The sequence below is a fragment of the Lissotriton helveticus genome, chromosome 7, assembly GCF_964261635.1.
Source record: "Lissotriton helveticus chromosome 7, aLisHel1.1, whole genome shotgun sequence".
Taxonomy (NCBI): Eukaryota; Metazoa; Chordata; class Amphibia; order Caudata; family Salamandridae; genus Lissotriton; species Lissotriton helveticus.
Genome location: NC_136068.1, coordinates 1,028,024,630 through 1,028,041,851, shown reverse-complemented (window position 1 = coordinate 1,028,041,851; position 17,222 = coordinate 1,028,024,630). Strand labels below are relative to the sequence as shown.

Sequence of the window (17,222 nt, the reverse complement as noted above, 5' to 3'; positions counted from 1 at the left end):
TAGCGACGCTGCTCCACCCAATCCCAGGCGTCTGAAGACTCAGTGAAGAAGTAACTTTTATTGTTCGGCATCACCTTTAGTTTGGCCAGGAATAACAAAGAATACCTTAAACCTACCTGACGCAATTGTTGTTTCACACTTTGGAACGAGGCTCTTCGGCACTGTACAGCCATTGTGTAATCTGAAAATAGATATATTCCTGCATTGTCATGTAAAATTGGGTCTGCGGTGCAAGTTGCTTAAAATATTGCTTCTTTGTCACAGTAGTTCATTAAACGTGCCACCACAGGTCTGAGAGGGGGCCCTACCGGTGGTCTTCTGGCCGGATCTCGATTGGTTCGCTCTAGCAGGAAATGTGGGGATAACTTATCACGTGCTACTGTCTGACTCAACCATTTTTTGAAAGTTCGATCCTTCGGCTCCTTACGGAAACCCCACTACTCAGAGATTATTACGGAGCGAGCGCTCTTCTGAGTCTTCCACAGTGTTTGAGTTCCTGTACTTCTGCAGTGAGTGAGCATACCTTGTCAGCCAATTCTGAAACTTAGGGTTTGAGTTCCGCTATGGCAGTTTCGGTAGTTCCGACTCAGGTGGATAGTTTTTTCTGAACTTCCCAGAGTAACCCCATTTCGGTCACTACAGCGTCAATCTTCGCTTTAAGTTCCTCTCTGGACTCAGCAATTGCTTCTAGGATTTTATCCAGGTTTGCATCTGTGTCTGTTGGGGTTATCTCACCAGGCATAGTTTCAGGGCCAGTGCGATCCATTACATCCATTGGTTGATGCCCCGTGGACTAGGAGCCCATTCCACCTCTTTTCCCAACGTCACTGGCGTTGTCTCCCTCTCTTGTGTTACTGAGAGAATAGTAAGCTTTTCCACTAAATGTCTGGGTGGTTCACTCTTCTAAGTCCTCCAGGCCCAAGCCCGCCTTTCCTCCGATCACTATGAAACCATATATTGATAGTGCGGCCCGGGCAACCTGGGCATGCGCTTCCAGTTCATCGGGCTAGGGATCGGGTAGTGCCCCATCTGTTCGGGCCCTCTTGCTTCTATTTCCAACTAAGAGACATAGAATCATCTGGTCTCGCCTATTGTGACCTCAGTGTCTACAAGGTGGCTCCAACAGCTACAGGACCACCCTTGTCTATGCTTCAGTCTCTTTAAGCCTGTGTATGGAGCGGGACCCACCTTACATCATGCACCTCTAAACTCCGACACTTGGTGGACACGAGCAGTCCGGATTGTAATTGTAGGCCAAGTGGTTGTTGCGATCTAGTATTGTGTAGTTGAAGTTAAGAGGGCCTGCATCTGTGAGTGGGATGACTCCCCGTGGTATCCACTGCTTTGACACCAGCTCTAGGGTTGAGGTAAGAACATCCGCTTCAATCCAGCCTCTGTGTGGGAGAAGAAGACGGCAGACTCAGTGACTGGCTGTCCTCACCCAATGCTGGGGTCTTAGGGGGTGGCAAGGGTCGCTCAGATCTTCTCTGTAGTGTTGAGCAGGCTAAAGGTGAGTGATGCTGGTCTCATATTTCTATGTTGTTTACACCCAGCAGTTCACGGTCGACTCACTGGGCCCGAGGTCCGTAGGCCCACCCCTGGCCTCCTCAGTTACCAGTCCCATTTGAATCAATTATCTGGGACCGTCGCAGTCAGCGCCACCCTCACTGCCTCGGAAGAGCGCCCTGGTGAGTCATTGTATCTTAAAAGAGTAGGGGGAATGCCCGCTCTTTACTGTGGCTGCAATTTGACCAGGCGATCATGACCGCTGGGCACCTAGAATTGCGCCGCACCGGTAGAGCACTTACTTCAGGCAACGCTAAGGCTCCAGGCTGATGTGGACGCAGCCTCCTTGTCTCGACAAATCCGTCTCCTTCCTCCATGATAGTCTTCACAGGGACAGCACAGAGGCTTGCGTCTTATCCCAGAGGGTTTGTGGCAGGTAGCACGTCCTCCATAGATCCATTGCCCGCTGCTCACCAGCCCCACTCTGTTACAGCTTCAGGGCCCCTACTTGGCTGACCTTCTATCATCTGGTGACTGGCTGCCTGGGCCCTTCTGCTCTGGTGGCTTTGTGGTAAGGCTTCGGGACCCAGTCCACATGGCCTCAGATCAGGTGCTCACTTCTCACAGGGCCAGGCTGCAACAGCTCACCCTGTATGCGTCTCCATTTTAAATTAGCATTAACGGATGCCGCCACACTGCTAGGATTGGTTCCGCCATAGTATTCGCCCAAGCCTGCCCTGTCTGTTGCGATGTGTCTTGGATTGTGGGTCTCGGGCATGGAGCTACTCTAACCTGTGCCCGCCATCTTCTGCAGCTTGGCCACCTTCCCCCACTTGGTACACCTTACTGTGATAAATGGTAGTTGCTGCCTTTTGTTTCAAACACACTTTATTGGGTTTTTTAGGTTTTATACATCATACAAGCATTCCATTTCGCACCTTCAGAAGTCCATGATGCATTTTTAACAGTTGTGGTCAGTACCATTACATTTGCACTTCATTCCAGAATGTGGTTCGCGAGACATAGCAACCTAGCAATATATTATGCATTGAACAGATATTTCTGCAATGATTGCAGCATCTCGTCGGTATTCATACGCAAGTGTTTCAACATTATTCTTAACTTAATTAACTCGCCCCCCCTCCCTCCCAACTCTACTGGACCCACCCCTATACATGTCCTTTTCACATGGTTCCGTCATATCACACCCAGTCATACTTGTAAGGGCTATCCGCGTTTATGTGGTGCTTATGCGCAACATTATCATGTTGAAGGTTGTCCTATTTATATGTGCAGCGATTTGGTTATAATAAACACTTGTTCTTCTTGGGCTATGGGGACGGGTGCAGGTTCAAGCGACTTAAATGCTTCCATTATAAGGTCCCATTCCATTGAGATAGGTCTTTTGCGGAGACCCCAGGCTCCGTCTTATGGCTGTGCTTTCGGCACTTCCCCACCTCACCACCTCTCCGTGCCAGTTATACTCAGTGGGGTACCTAGCTGATTTCTACTGCATTGTTATGCAGCGTTTCGCTATTAGTAGCGCCAGGTCAACAAAGCATAATTGTACTTTCTGTGTTTTCAGGCGTCGGGTCATACCCACCAGGCAGTTGCCAGCCGTTTCCAGTATGGGGAGGCCTGTCGTCGCTTTAATGCTTTCGATTATCTTATTCCAAAATTCAGTGAGTACCATAGCAAATGGAGGAGATCCGCTTCCACCAGTTTGCATCTAGGGCAGGAATGCTGTGAATTGGGAAACCTATGCTGCAGGCGGTGTGGGGTGATGCAGGCTCTATTTAATATCATGTATTGGATGAATTCGAATTTGGCATTGTGGGACACCTTTTTGGGGTATATAACATCCCCGCCCATTCTTTATCTGTAACATTTCTCTCAAGATCCTCAGTCCATTTGTTGCGCACTTCAGAGAGGGGAATCCCTGCATGTGCCCTAATGCCTCTATACAGCCATTTCGTAAGGTGCCGCCCTTTCCCCATTAAATAAATAGCATGTACCAGAGCATGAGTTGGGGTTTCTACCCTCAGTGGAGCCCAGTTCTTCTTGACGTATTGATTTACTTGCAGCATGAGTTAAATATAGATTACCTGGTATCCCATGTTCCCTGCTGAAGTTCTCATGGTCTATTAGAATTCCACCGCCAAAAAGCGCCCCCACTGTGGTAAAACCTCCCCAACCAAGCAAGGATTCTGCATTTGGTGAGTAGGCCCGTTGGTGTGGGAATACGATGTGTGTTGTGTGCTTTGCTCAATGTCTTGGACTGTGTAGCCTAGCTCATGCAGATTGCGTCCCGCAAGCCGAAATAACAGCCACTGAAGTTGGCTCGCATAGCAATACGCTCGGAGATCAGGTACGCCCAGTCCTCCCTTGTCCGTGTCTAATTGCAGTTTAGCTAGGCTTATTCTTCGGCAACCAGTTCCCCATATCAGCTCGGATATCAGAGTGTCTAGCGATTTAAAAATAGGGGTAGGGATTATTACCAGCATGTTTGTAAAGTAATATAAAAGCCGTGGGAGGACCACCATTTTTTAAATAGCTACTCGCCCCATCACTGACAATGGCAGCGATGTCTAGAAGGTTATTTGTGATCTAAGAGCCCGTATTGCTTTGGTGATGTTACCCTCTATTAGGTGCTGTGCGCTTCTATATATTTGGATTCCTAGGTACTTGAATGTGTGCGGCGCCACAGACAGGGACAGTTGTCCAAATCGTATAGCTTCTGGGTGTTCTCCAGGGCAGAAGAAAAAGGCCTTGGACTTTGCCTCGTTTATAGCAAGGCCAGAGTTCTGTGCAAATTGTGAAAATATCTCTGGCACCGGCTCTAGGGTAGTAACCAAATCCTTCGCATAGATAATTATGTTGTCAGAGTAAGATACCCATCTGTCCTGCAGCTGACCTCAACTTAATGGTCAGGGGTTCTAGTGCTAATACAAATAATATGGGGGATAGGGGGCATCCCTGCCGTGTGCCTCTGCCAACCAGGTAAGCTGCATTGGTCTGTGTGGATTAATTTATGTAGATATGGGAGTAAGCGTTGTGCTAGAATTTTTCTCAGTATTTTATACTTGGTAGTAAGGAACGAGAGGGGTCTGTACTTCGATACGTCAATAGCCGAACAACCCGGCTTGGGCAGAGAAACTACTAAGGCTTGCATTGTAGTGGAGGGTAACACACCAGTGTCCATTACAGATTTGTACAGTTGTTTTAGTTGTGGGATCAGGAAATTTGAGTAAGTATCAAAGAATTCTATTGGCAGGCCATCAAGGCATGGGGCCTTATTTCGTGGTAGGTCCCGCATTGCTTCCTTTATTTCAGATTTAGTGATAGGGCATCTTGTGCTGCTCGGCTCAGTTGGGGGAATGTTAGACTGCCTAGGAATGTAGTGAATGAGTCATCCGCTAAATGTGGGGGGGATTTATATAGTGATTCATAATATGCACAGAACACCTCATTTATTTCCAGTTGTGTATGCACCGTTTCCCCACAGAGAGTGATTATTTCATGTATCGCTATAGGAGGAGGCACATCTCGTATTATACGCACCAGAAACATTTCTGCCTTATCTGCCTCAGTATGCTTTGTGTGGGTAAAGAATGTGTAGCCTATTTGTCTGAGGGTTTCCAGCAGTTCAGCGTGCTTAACACAAGCCTCCTGTAGTGGTGCTGTCTTCGTAGGGTCACCTACCGCTTCCTTCTCTAATACATTCATGTCACTTTCTACGGTTTTTAGATTGTTGTGTATTTACTGTCTGGCACCGGCTGTGGTGACAGTTGCTGCCTTTTTGGCTCTACTATGTGTAAGCAAGCAGTGTAGAGTGCAGTGTATGGGCGGTTGACACTTTCCAGATCATCTTCATCCACCAAACCAGAGCAACATAACTGCTCCTCTGGAAGTGCGTATCCTGACACAATTGGTCAAATTATATCAAAACCTGATCTCTAACCAGATGACAGCTTGAGTCCAACACTCCCTGTCAGCTTTGGTTACCACTGCTCCCAGCCCGGGCGAATTCACAAAGACAGAGCTGGGGAGTACCTAAGCTTGCGACAGTATGAACCACACATCTCTTTCAACTGTATTTAGCTACATCCAGTATCCTGGAGTGACCATGCAGCTAGGCTCCGACTTGCAAGACATCAGACACCAATTCCATTCTGTCTCAATGTTCCTAGATGTATACTAATTCAGGCGTACTCACGTCGCTGACCCAACCAGCACTGCATTGTAAGTGGACATCCCTCTCGCATGATATTCATAATATTCCCATGCAATTACTATTTGTTCACCTGTGTAGGTGCTTTAACTCTCTCGGCTCTACACAACAATTAACAATGTCAAATAAAGAAGCATTTAAGTATGTTTCGGCTTGCTGCTACACTATTCCACAGACCCTTAAATTACCATCTTCTCTTCCTCTTTCCCTACCGTCATACCTTTTTCCCTCTAGTCCTACCTGCATCCTATTCTCCCAAGCACCATTCTCTCCTACTCGCAGCCTAGATTTATAAGAATAATGTACAGCTGCACTAGCTTGACCCTCTACCCTCCCAGTAGCCCTACCTTGATGTTCATCTTTTCCTTTCTAGTCCTGGTCCATTGTTGTCTAGAGATTTTCATTTTTGATTTGTGTTTTTTATTATTAGAAAAGTAATTTAGCTTAAGTAGACATTACTAATCTGGGCCGAATTTTTATGGACAGTATTTTTTAAAATGGCGGATATGTTGCAGTGATGAGGTAATATTTCAGGAACCATGAGTCCTATATACTTTATTCTGGTATGGCAACATAGGGTTTGGGGGTCAAGTAGTCTTATAGAGACAGAAAATAACCCCGCAGAGCAACCCTTCCCCCATTCTCCAAAATAGCAGCTCTAGAATGAAGTGTTTTAACCATTACATTGGTAATTTATTTTAATACTGTTTTTGTTTCAGGTTTTCCATTGATTCAAATTCGTAAACACGAGCAAAGCAGGTGGTAGCAGAGGATCTTTACCTCCTGATAGAGTGACGCGAACTACAAAATCTAAGGACTCCTTCAACAAAGAAAAATGTGTCATATGCCAAACTAACACGAAAGAAAAGCTAACATCAACTGTGGCTGGACAGAAGAGAGTTCGAGATGCTGTAGAAAAACACAAGACAAAGTTCACAAAAGATAGAAATTGATGGGTGAAGAGGATCAAATACTTCATTATTTTTACAAGTGCTATAAGTCGTATAAAATGGAAATAAAATGTCTCAAAGAACTAGTCAAAAAATAGCAGAAACCAGTGAATCACAACAAGAATCCGAGCCTTCTGAGAAAGCCGCGACAACCAAACCCAATGCCCCTACACTTAGAAGATCAATGGCTACCCCTCCACCTTCAACAACTGATCAGAAAGCATAAGATCTTCAATGTGTCATCTGTGGTTTAGCCAGAACAAGGGCTAGAGGGATTGACGAGAGAACAAAGTACCAAGTATGTGAGTCTCAGCAAACATGTTTTTAACTGTAGCTAGTTTCTTCCAAGATGAAGTTTTCAGCCGAGTAGCTGATCTAAATAGCGAGGTAAATGTATTTGCAGTGGTTTTGTTTGCCCATCCGAACAGCATGCGTGCATGGATGCATTTTAGAATATAAAAGGTACAATGAGCTCCCAGCAGCAACGCAACCGCCAGCCTTCAGTTAAGTTTCGACTCTTTGAAAAAGCAAATTACGTTTTAAAGCCACTCTTGAGTGCTGGCTACGGTTTCACACTCTAAAACTATAAACCAACTGCCTTGCCAATGTGTGCAAAATCACTACAAGCCATCAACATGTTCCAGTCTACCAGAAAGTTTCAAGGTGGCTGAGGATATGGGTCTTCTTTTACCTGATGCTGTAGTCCGCAAAGCTGATTTAACTAAATTGATCATATTGCTTATTTGGTGCAGACTAAAGGATGAAGAAAACCGCGTTCCTCTGTGGGCTGAAATTCATGTTCTGATCTCTCAGAATACTGTCCCATTGAAAAAGGTTTGGGTTTTTACCAGTAATACCATCTCCAGTCACAACATAAGCAACAGTATAAACAGCTCTAAAAAATGTCCATTGGGCATGCTCAGCTTGAAGACCAGCCTATCCTGCCAATGTTCTGCAATGGTGTTTTACATAATGTAGCTGATATTTTTATGAGCAATCCAGTAGAATTTGATGATATTTATCCAATGATGGGCATTTTCTTCATGATGAAAGTTGCATTGTGCAGGAAGTTATCTCAGAGGATGTGGCAATAGACGATGCACTTATTGAGGCTTAAATCTTTGAAAGGAAAACTGTCCAGTCAGTATTGAGTGGAATTCATTATGTTGATTTGTTACAGGGTATGCTCACATATCTGAGGCTTTAGAAACATTGCGTTGGAATGTTTTTTGGAACAAAAATGACAAGTTAGGGTTTGCATATCTTATCTCAAAAGTGAACAAGGCACAGGGTGCACTTCATTCTTCAACTTCAAAAGTTCTTTATTCGATGATTAAAAATCACCATAAAAGCACATATATATATACAATTGTTAAAATCTCATTAAACCATTATCCGAACCCAACTTGTTATACAATCTGATTTCAAAAGGAGGGGCAAAAACACAACATAGTTCATTATAAATCTTATCAATCAATACCCCCTCTGGTTACCCTCAATCTAACCGCCACTCTAATAAAGTTCATAATACAGCATAATGTAAAAAGGTCAGTCGCGTATTGTAAATAAATTATAGCAGCTCTAGCAGATTTCAAATTAGCTTGTTTCAAGATGTCTACCAGGAATCTACGCCTAGGCATTGAATAAAAAGAACACAATAATACAAAATGAAGGGAATCCTGCGGAGACCTATTGTCGCAGCCGCAGGATCCCTTCTGCTCAATTGTGATTAAAAACCCAGACGGGGATGCTAATAAATAAGGTAATAAATTGAGCCTAAAACAACACATTAAAAACCTATCCTGGGCATTGTGCATAAGGTATAAGTATGGCTCCATTCCCTCAGTGCTTTTGACCAGACTACGGGCACTCCCAGTTTTTTTTAGACCCTTCAGCCTCTGCTCTTTGTTTTATTTTCTGGGCTAAAGAGGCTCTCTTTACGATCACTTTATCCTGAGGTAAAATTGTAGCTGGATCGGCAAAGAGATTCTTATGGCCCAGATTTTCTAAGGTGGCCTTTACATAATTAAACCATGGGATGCTCATACATTTAACTCTTCCTAGGCAGTCCCTTAAAATTTCCCTGCTTAGGGACGCCTCCGGATTTGTCCAAATCTTTAGCCAAGCCAAGATGGGTCTGAGCTTCACCAGATCTTCAAGGTATGGCCTCCCTAATTCCCTGTGTGCGATAACAGCGGGGGTACTTTGTGGGATTTTTAAAATAGATCGTAAATATTTGTTTTCTTCCCGCTGAAGTTGCGTGATCTTAGCAAAGCCCCAAACCTCTGCCCCATAAATAACTCTGGAGCAGCACATAGAGTCATAAAGGTTCATCACATGTTCGGGGCACCATCTGCCTACCCTCCGCCCATAACCTGCAATGGCGCCATTAGTGGCAATCATTTTGCAGCAACGCTCCTCCACCAGGGAATTAAATTGTAAAGACCCATCAAATAGTAAGCCTAGGTAAGAGAATGTTTTAACCTTTTGATCTTGTGGCTTCCTATCATGAAGGAGGATTTGGTGCAAGGTTTATTGCCTGCCAGGAGCACGTAAGACTTACCCAAATTGACGGAAAGTTCTAAAGATTCCATGAATTTAACAAATCCATCAATTAAAATTTGCAAACTCTTTGGCGTGCGCGCGAGCAGGACCGCGTCATCTGCGTAAAGTAACACAGGGATGTAACGGGACCCTACTCTTGGACAATCTGTCTTCAGATTTACCAAGAACTGCTCTAAGACATTTATGTAGAGGGAAAATAAAAAAGGGGCAAGGATACAGCCTTGCCGTACCCCGCTCCTACATGGAAAAGATTCTGTCACACCACCCTCCTTATTGTACCGTACTCTTGCGGAGGTGTCACTGTGAAGATCCCTTAAGATGTTAATCAGGCCAACATCAATCCCCATAAGAGTCATCATGGCCCAGAGCTTGTCCCTATTCACGTGGTTGAATGCAGCTGCCAAATCCATGAACCCCATATAGATAACTTCATTGCTGGCCGTGGTATATTTGGCAATCAGCATATAGAGGTTCAGGCATTGGTCACTCGTAGACCTCCCTATCCTAAAGCCGTAGTGGGTGTCCAAGAAAGTTGTATTTTCTTCGGTCCACTCAGCTAGGCGGTTAAGGATTCCTCGGCCCAACAATTTCGCAGACACATCAATCAGTGAAATCAGGCTATAACACTGGGGATTGTCCCTATTGCCCTTTTTAAAAATAGGGACAATTATAGCCATTGACCATGAAGACGGCAATCCACATTTAATTGCTGCGTTTATAATTCTAGTCATTATGGGGGCCCACAGCTCCACACAGCTCAGAAACAAATCGGACGGGATCCCATCTGGGCCGGGGGCTTTGTTTTTAGACAGACCCTCAATTCCGGCAATAATTTCCTTAATAGAAAAAACTATAGGCTGACCCTGCTGTCCCAGCAGCACCATCCCTTCCTTCTCATCAATCCTTCCTTTTTCATGATTGTACAACCCCTTAAAATGAGTAACCCACTGTTCCGGTAAAATATTTGTCCCTATTTCGGGGGCATTGTCCTCCTGGAAACTTGGTCTATTGACAATTCTCCAGAATTCCGACAAATCCCTTTTTTCTCCTGCCTCTCTTAAATAAGCCCATACTTCCCCCTGTAGGGCTAGTTTCCTCCTCTTGATCTCCCACTTGTGTTTTAATCTACACAATGCTACTTGTTGGGTATTCCTGAGCCTAATTTTAAGGCTACTTTTAAGTTCCCTTAGCGCGTGGGAACAATCACTGTCAAACCATCTTGGTTGACGGTTGTTCCTCATCAGCGCCCTTGTTTTTAGCAACCCGTCTACCAAGCTAACGATCTTACCAAATGCTGAAAGTAACGCCAACCCTTCTACTGACATATCCAAACAGTCCTCAACAGCTGATTTCCCAGTATCCATCAAGGATCTGGAGAAGGTTTCCCCATCCACCTTAGACCACCTCAGCCGTCTGCCCTGGTCCGTTACCTTCTCAATGATTGTACCCGACTGTCTACACCTGGGCCGAGCCAAGTAGGATAGCTCCAATACCAGAGGATTATGATCACTAAAAGGACTCCATTTTATCGCTACATTTAAAATTCTGTTTATTAAGGCTCTAGAAGCTAGGATGTAGTCAATATAAGAGGAACACCCTCTGCCCTTAAATGTCGGGGGTAGACTACCATCACTCTCAACAACCATCATATTAATGGTGTGCTCTATGTCGTGGTTATGTAGGAGTCTACTAAAGGCGAGACCTTCTGGTGTATGGTCAAAATGCGGCCCGTCCACCACTGGGCAATATGACCATTCCGCATCTATAGGGAGTAGAGCCAGACATAAATGGCAGTTAAAATCTCCCATAATGAGTATAGTCGGGCATGAGCCCCTTCCCTGACTGTGGTTTCTTGTCTCAGGCTCAGGCCCGGACTGGTGCTTTCGGGCACCGGGCAATCCCCCGGTCGGCTGGAGGGGGGTGGGGGCCGGTTTTGGATCAGGGGGCCGGTTTTGTGAGTGAGGGGCCGATTTTCGGTCCGACCCGACCGTCACAGCATCAGTGTGTGTCTGTGTCACACAGGTGCGTGTGTGTCGTCTTGTCTGAGATTGAGTGAGACTATAGTCTACTATTCACTCAGTCTTAGGCTCCGTCTCCAAGTTCAGCAGGCCTGCCGTGCCGCCCATACTGCAGCAGCAACAACAAGCCTGATTGACCGGCGGTGTGTTTGCACACTGAAGTGCAACCTAAAAAAAGCGGAAGCGTTTCAGGAGGGAGGTGCCTGTGGCTGTGCGCAGCGCGCAGTCATGCCCTGCCTCCTCCGGCGCGTCTGCGCGCCGCCGCCTAGGGTGCAACTACTGTTCCCGCATGCGCATTGCATAGTGGGCAATGAAAACTGCGCACAGTCAGGGTGCACTTTAGGTTGCAGCCATCATCAGCACGGCGAGTGACGAGAGCCAGCCAGGAGAGGACCGGAGCGGCCACCATCATTTAATTATTGTACTGTGGTGGCTAGGCCGCTGCTCGCCCGCCCCTAGAAGTAGCCCTCCTGTCCTCCTGTGTCTGCCAGTGCCACCAACAGCAGGAGCCGGCCCGACCCGTGACCGTGGTCCGTGAGTGAGACTGAGTAAGTGTATTATTTCCACCCTGGCCCCCGTACCGACAATCACTTTTAATCATCATTAGATTCATTATTAATCACTCATTGACTGTTTTTAATGTATTCACTCTCACAAACACTGAAGTTGGCGGGCGGGGCGTCGCGCAGTGGTGGTGGTGGTTTGGACCGAGGGACCAGGCCTGAGTGATTCCAATCGGACCGCGTTACCACACAGTGTGTAACATACAGAGCTGTGCTGTGCATATATGGTCAGTGTTAAGTTACCTACCACTTTAAACATCATTTACTACGAAGCAAATAACACGCATAACGTTTACCACGCGTCACTCACCACGCAAAGGTCTTTCCCACGCGTAAGCCTTCAACGACCGTCTTTACCACGCGAGTGGTATTCCTTCCTGTCGTCGTTCTGCAAGTACGATCTGCGTTGGCTTTGGGGGGCTGGGGGGAGGGGGGGATTAAGGGGCTGGGGGGGGGACTGGGGGGAGGCTAGGGGGGGTTGGGGGGGGTTCCCCCCCCCAAAAAAAAAAAAACAAGCGGATATTAATAAATAAATAAGAAGAACATTTCAAAAACGTAAAAAAAAACGCTCTACAATGCCTCAAAACGCTGAAGGAAAAGAGCACGTCATAATAGAAGTCCGTTATCAGTTTTGATAGACGTGTTTTGACGCTTGTTTCCGTGGTCGGTGGAAGAAAGGGCTGATGGTGAAAGACGTACAGGGGTAAGATATAAATCAAAACTTTGTAAATTAGGGTATTAATTAAGCGCATTATGAAAAAAATAAAAATATAATGTAAGGGAATCTGTTTATTATTGTTTAAAACATCGATCTTTTCCTTCGTACTGCATGTAGCCTATCAGTATCATTATGTAAATGGGACGTCAGATGTTTCGTAACGTTATGATTGCGGAGTAAAAACATGCGTTGTCAAATGCTGCGTGCAAAAGACACATGCGAAGTAAAATTCGCGTGGTAAAGGCATGCGTGGAACTTGAAATCGTTGAATAATCATATATTCCTCTGTATGTCACATGAGGCCTCTCGGAGTCCCTCGGAGTCGTCAGCTAGAGGCTGCCCATAGCTGCCAAGGTTTCAGATTGCATGTGTGTGAAATTTTCATAAGTTCAGTAATTATGAGTGACTGACGTTTTTCTCGCAAGACGACAGCAACATATAAATATCAGAAATTAGTTTTGCACCCATTTGAGCAACGAGAAAGTAAACTCTTAAGATCTTACAGAAGCCTGAGCGCCACGCCGGGGATTATTGAGAATACCCCGCTTCACAAAGCGCCTCCGAGTCCAAGTATTGTTCATAATGTGCCAAGTGTCTGGAGCGGCTCCGGCAAATGACACGCTGACTCAATTCCCCCGAAAACAGCAATATCCTCGTACATTTTCTTTCAGATTTGTAACAACACTCAGTAATAATTTGCACCTGCTGATATTTGTATATTCATTCGGAAATCTTGATTGCACATTTTTCCTCAATCACCACCTTGACCCCAGCCTCTGCCTGAGAACTTGGAACCATAGTCAAATAGCACAGCAAATTACAGGCTGGCTTGTAGGGCGAGTTAATGTCTGGGTTTAGGGGTCACAGCCTGCAGGGTGCTGCAGGCTACAAATTAAGAAATCTAGATCATAGATGAGAAGTTTCAAAGGTCATGGGTGAACTAGTTCGTCCAGCCCCGCATTTGTCATAGAATGCTGGGACTTGTAGTCTTGTTTTTATATTAGGTTTAATAAGACTGCAATTGCCAGAGATTGATGGAAAAACTCGACTGCACTAATTAGTCATGCACGGATCTGGAAAACTTGGGAGCTGTGGTACAACAATAGGGCGGCTTTGGACTTCCCTCCTTGGGCACAATCATCAGTGGCAGAGAATGACTGAGCAGAGCTGCTGAGCCAGAAAGCCACCCTGATGCAGGACATTGATATAAGTCCCCTGTGGAACTACAATCGATAGTAGAAAAGACTACAAGTCCCAGCATTCCTCTGGACCATGCATCGCTAAAAACGTCCCCTCCGGCGTCACACAACTGCTGCCTGTCTGAGTTTTCCTAACCTCCAAACTTGGAATAGTGACCATGGAAAACGGGCACTTGAATGAAGATAATTCTACTCGGAAGTGGTGATTTGCTGGTGCGCTGTTACCTGGACGCCTGAGGGTTCATCCTGAGACGCTCCCATCCCTGCTCCTGGGTCTACATTCCCGGAAGAGATGGCCACGGAGGTCTCCATCCGCTCTGGAACACTGGAGGTACCCGAGAGGCAGAATGGTCCCTTCAAGTGAGTTATTTTAGTGAGCCCCATCTTAGAGGTGGAAGGTGACAAGTAGTTAACACTGGGGGAAAGAGCGGCCTCTGGGGGTAGACCCTAGTATGACACTCTGAAGACAGCATCTTAGATCAGAAGTGGTATTTACAAGGGAAGGTGGAGTCTTATTTTGGAGTGTTGTAGGCTGCAGGTGAGTGGTTGAAGTAAAGATGGCTCCCTGCTCTCACTCACTCGCCCAGACTTCTATTCAGTAATCACTGGTGCATGGTAAAAACGCCACTCCCGTGTCTTCGGCAGGATTCATTGAAAGTGTGGCAGGGGTTGGAAAATGTGTTGATTTTAATCAGGGTGATATTGTAAAAAGAAACAACACATGATGATCTGATCATCCATCGGTTTAATTAAAAAGGGTAAAACAGAAACAGAGTGTTCTCTGAATATCATCAAAGCGCCACGCTGCCTCCACCTACTTTAATCAGAAGCACTCCAGTAACAAAGTTTTATATTAATGACATGGAAATGTACTTATGCATGTCTGTGCCATATAGATATACAATAAACAACAGAGTTGCAAAAAATGTTACCGATTCAGTGAGAGACAGGAATCACGCAATTTTGTGCTCAGTCTTAAACTGATTTTTAAAAATGGGAGGTGAAGTGTGTCGATTAAGGGAATAAACCCAGAGACAGCAGCAGAAGTTAAAATCCCTATCTGTCCTTTACAAACTGTGTGAGGTTGGGAAAGTTACTCCCCTCTCTCTTTTTCACTGTTATCTTAACTGCGAAATGGCATCTGTTAGGAGAGGGATTTCCTTGAGAAGGGCCATGTAATCAATATTGTAATCCGAGGTCTGTTTCCGACTTGACTAGCCATCCTGGGCTAAGAGACAGGGTACGTTGGAACTCGTCCAATCAATGTTCAGTTGTTACAATTTGAACTTGGAGACACTCACTACAGCAACAGGAAGATTTACCTCTGCTGCTGGCTAGGCAAGAGTCTGCACACCATCACCAGCCATGACACTACGGCTGCATAATTTTACCCTCTCCACATGAATAATTCCAGTGGCCCATGTGATGTCATAGCCCAGATCACCTTTGCTAACATAAGAGGAGTTAATAAAATGCAAGGACGTGGAAACTGTCCAGGATTGTGACATTTTCAGCAGTTATTTCTATTTTCATTGTACAAGTCAATAGGGCTCCTGCATTACTTTAAGACAGGGCCGTTGCTCATACAGACCCCAATGGTTATGTGTCTCCAGTAATTGACATTGCCAATCGGGCCATTATTTCATGTTGCTTCCTTATAGACCCCTAGATTGAAGGCGTGTTTCCGGCCCTCTCTCCCCAGCCTGCCTCCACGACATTCCTGCCCATCCCCACACAGGCACTGTTGTTACCTCATGCCACTGAGAGTTCATTAGCTGACTAGGCATCTTTTTAGACAGGTTAGCAAAGGAGAGGTCAGTTTTGCCCGCGTGTGGATCTTGTACACTCCCATGTTGATATCATTCTATTCATCTTTAGTCTGTAAATTGGAGCAAGAGACTTTTTCAGCCACCATTGGTTAAATTCTCACACAGTCCACTGGCTGTCCCAGAAACTCTTCTCTTTCAGAAGAGAAGTTCAACCCCCCAAACTCCCCCTAGTGGTTGCTCACGGCGCTTGCTCGCTGCACACCATGTGGGGGTTGGTCTCACTTTTACTTTGTTCTCTCTGATTCACTACTTGTGTCTATTTTTGGTGCTCTCTGAAAGAATGCCTATGAATACATATGACTAGGTTGGTAACCGGATGTTCTTTAAGGTCATCATCTACTGTTTACTGTGCTTTGAAAGTTGATACAATTTGAATATGTAATGAAAAATGTGCTGTAAAATTCACCATTTTGGTCTGTCGTTTTTTAAACCCCCCTAGTGGCCGTCGGGCTCGCTCGCTGCGCTCGCTACGCGCCGAACGGGGGCTGGCTCGCTACGCACCGGACGGGGGCTGGTCTGGCAAAATTTGCCAGGGCTGCTTTCAGTTCCCAGTCCGGCCCTGCTCAGGCTATCATCCAATTCCCTTATAAATGCATTATGATCTCTACTAGCACCATTATTATAAACTTTAAACATGGTCAGCCTTAATCCTTTGCCCCTAAACCGTACTGCCTGTAGGGCATGCGAGCACCAGTCCAAATTGGACCATGTGCCCTGGATGTTCAGATCTACATTAATAGAGAGTCCTCCCATCGCTCTACCTGATCGTGAGTTCAGTGCCTGGATAAAAAAACATTTGTAACCTTGGATGTGAAAGTGGCTGTTGTCAACCACCCAAGTCTCCTGGAGGCTGATTATCTGGTACCTCGTGATATATTGTCGCCACTCGGGGGTTGTTAAATTTAGATGCCAGGCCGGCTATGTTCCAAGACATGACTCTTACTACTTCCGCTGCTTCCCCTGTTACACTCATAGTCCGTTTTCCATCAGAGGTTCCAGCACACCCTGGGGATGACCCTCTACCCTCCCTCGATGGTTCAGTGGTTCTAATCCTTATCTCTGTTGCTTTTGGATTCCCGTTCCCACTGATGATTATTGATTGTGGTGATGAAATTTGCAACCCTGTTTCCACTGGTGAACACATTCTAGCTACATCAACTGGACTCACCCCTCCCTGAGCCTTAATGTTATCCTCATTGAGTCAGTCATTAGTATCCAGTGAGCTCAATACCTCATATCTATTACTTAATGCAACTGAGTCAATATGGTGAGCTACTTGAGAACTGGACTGTCCTTTACCAAAAATCCCAATATTATGGGGGGGGGGGGTAAAAAAACCCTCAATGGGACAACATTTACATAATCATGATGGATTCTGGACGATCCTGCCTGCCTCACGATATCATCCACCAATCTAGGGGAGCCAAAACTCACCACGACACAGTCGCCTTCCATGCTTTTATTTGACTTGCCCACCCATGGTACACTTCTCACCATTTTAAAGTTGTTGTGCAAGTGGTCACCCAGCACAGTTTTATTAGCCAGGAAATGAAGGGCTTTATTCTTTGATGTAGTCCAATGTTCTTCACGGCCGTCGAGGGTTTTGGGAACATTTGCTAAAATTACTGAGTATGGACATGCCT

General features: G+C 45.6%; 2 protein-coding genes across 2 annotated transcripts in view; one reads left to right on the top strand and one right to left on the bottom strand.

Moving 5' to 3' along the window:
- Nucleotides 1–8,008, top strand: part of LOC144769601 (uncharacterized) — a 99,522-nt gene extending 91,514 nt beyond the window's left edge. Inside the window, exon 3 of the mRNA XM_078653762.1 lies at nucleotides 6,457–8,008. Within this exon, the coding sequence (XP_078509888.1) occupies nucleotides 6,457–6,481 (25 nt within the window). The 3' untranslated portion in view covers nucleotides 6,482–8,008. The remainder of the gene's footprint in view (nucleotides 1–6,456) is intronic.
- The window catches only part of CCDC57 (coiled-coil domain containing 57), an 821,470-nt gene that overhangs the window by 89,317 nt on the left and 714,931 nt on the right, over nucleotides 1–17,222 (bottom strand). The window lies entirely within an intron of this gene.